This window comes from Mandrillus leucophaeus, unplaced genomic scaffold, assembly GCF_000951045.1.
Source record: "Mandrillus leucophaeus isolate KB7577 unplaced genomic scaffold, Mleu.le_1.0 Scaffold221, whole genome shotgun sequence".
Lineage (NCBI taxonomy): Eukaryota > Metazoa > Chordata > Mammalia > Primates > Cercopithecidae > Mandrillus > Mandrillus leucophaeus.
Window position 1 is genome coordinate 3,789,101 of NW_012102266.1, and position 1,419 is coordinate 3,790,519.

The 1,419-nt window shown below is 43.9% G+C and overlaps 1 protein-coding gene across 1 annotated transcript in view; it reads right to left on the minus strand.

Annotated features, from left to right (window-relative positions):
• The window catches only part of PHAX (phosphorylated adaptor for RNA export), a 26,826-nt gene that overhangs the window by 17,844 nt on the left and 7,563 nt on the right, over window positions 1–1,419 (minus strand). Inside the window, exon 3 of the mRNA XM_011981206.1 lies at window positions 46–166. Coding sequence (XP_011836596.1) covers window positions 46–166 — 121 coding nt within the window. The remainder of the gene's footprint in view (window positions 1–45; window positions 167–1,419) is intronic.

The window sequence follows — 1,419 nt, forward strand, 5'->3', positions numbered from 1 at the left end:
CACAGGATAAACAATACAAACACAAAAACGGTTAAGCAGTCTTACCATTATAAAGAGACCACCATTTTGTTCAACTTCAGCAGTTTCCATCAGAAGTTCAATTGCCTTTTTGTTCCCAATAATCCTCACTACTCGAGCTATCAGGTCTTTCTTTGGTTCCTGTAACCTGATGAGAAACAAATAAGTAAAATTAACCTCTGTTTGTTGTACAAAGTTGAAGAAATCTACCTGAGTCTCCAGCTTAGTCCCCAGCTAGAATAAAATCTGATTCCAGCAACACCTGGTTTCCTAAATCTTCAATATTTAATCTTGGAATCACTGACATGTAAACATTCCTAATCTTTGGTCACAGGAGAAGGTAATCTCAAGTTTCCATCTAAACTCTCATATTTGGCTTATTTGCCATACTGTATTGCAGTATATTTCAAAATGCACATACAGCACGACGAATGCAGGCCCGAATGCAAAAGAAGATAAAGCCAGTCCACTATTGTCAAAATAAATGACAGACATATACGCTTTCAATTATTATGCCTAAAAGCTAAGGCTGTCTAACTCCAGAGATGGCTGGAGCTTTACAATGGGATAGGACCTTTCCCTCATAGACTCCCTGCCTCAGAACAAAAAATAGAAATAGCTAATATTTACTGATGGCTCATTATTATTACAGTAAGCATAATCCTAAGAACCTTACATGCACTATGCCAGTTGATTCTCTCAAGAATGTACAAGATAACGGCCAGGCACGGTGGCTCACGCCTGTAATCCCAGCACTTTGGGAGGCTGAGCTGGGCAGATATCTGAGGTCAGGAGTTCGAGACCAGCCTGACCAACATGGAGTAACCCCGTCTCCACTAAAAATACAAAAAAAAGTAGCCAGGCCTGGTGGCGCATGCCTGTAATCCCAGCTACTCGGGAGGCTGAGGCAGAATTGCTTGAACCTGGGAGGCGGAGGTTGCGGTGAGCTGAGATGGCGCCATTGCACTCCAGCCTGGGGAACAAGAGCAAAACTCCATCTCGAAAAAAAAAAAAAAGAATGTACATTTTCATTTTGTCATTGAGATTTTAGAAACATAGGTAGCCTAAGTAATTCTTCCAGTGTCAAAGCTCACACTCTCAACAGATCAAGAATTCAGCTGGGTGCCATGGCTCATGCCTGTAATCCCAGCACTTTGGGAGGCTGAGGTGGGCGGATCACCTGAGGTCGGGAGTTTGAGAGAACAGCCTAACGTGCAGAAACTCTGTCTCTACAAAAAATACAAAATTAGCTGGGTGCGGTGGCGCATGCCTGTAATCCCAGCTACTCGGGAGGCTGAGGCAGGAGAACTGCTTGAACCCTGAGGCAGAGGTTGCAGTGAGTTGAGATTGCACCACTGCACTCCAGCCCGGGCAACAAGAGCGAAACTCCGTCTCAAAAAA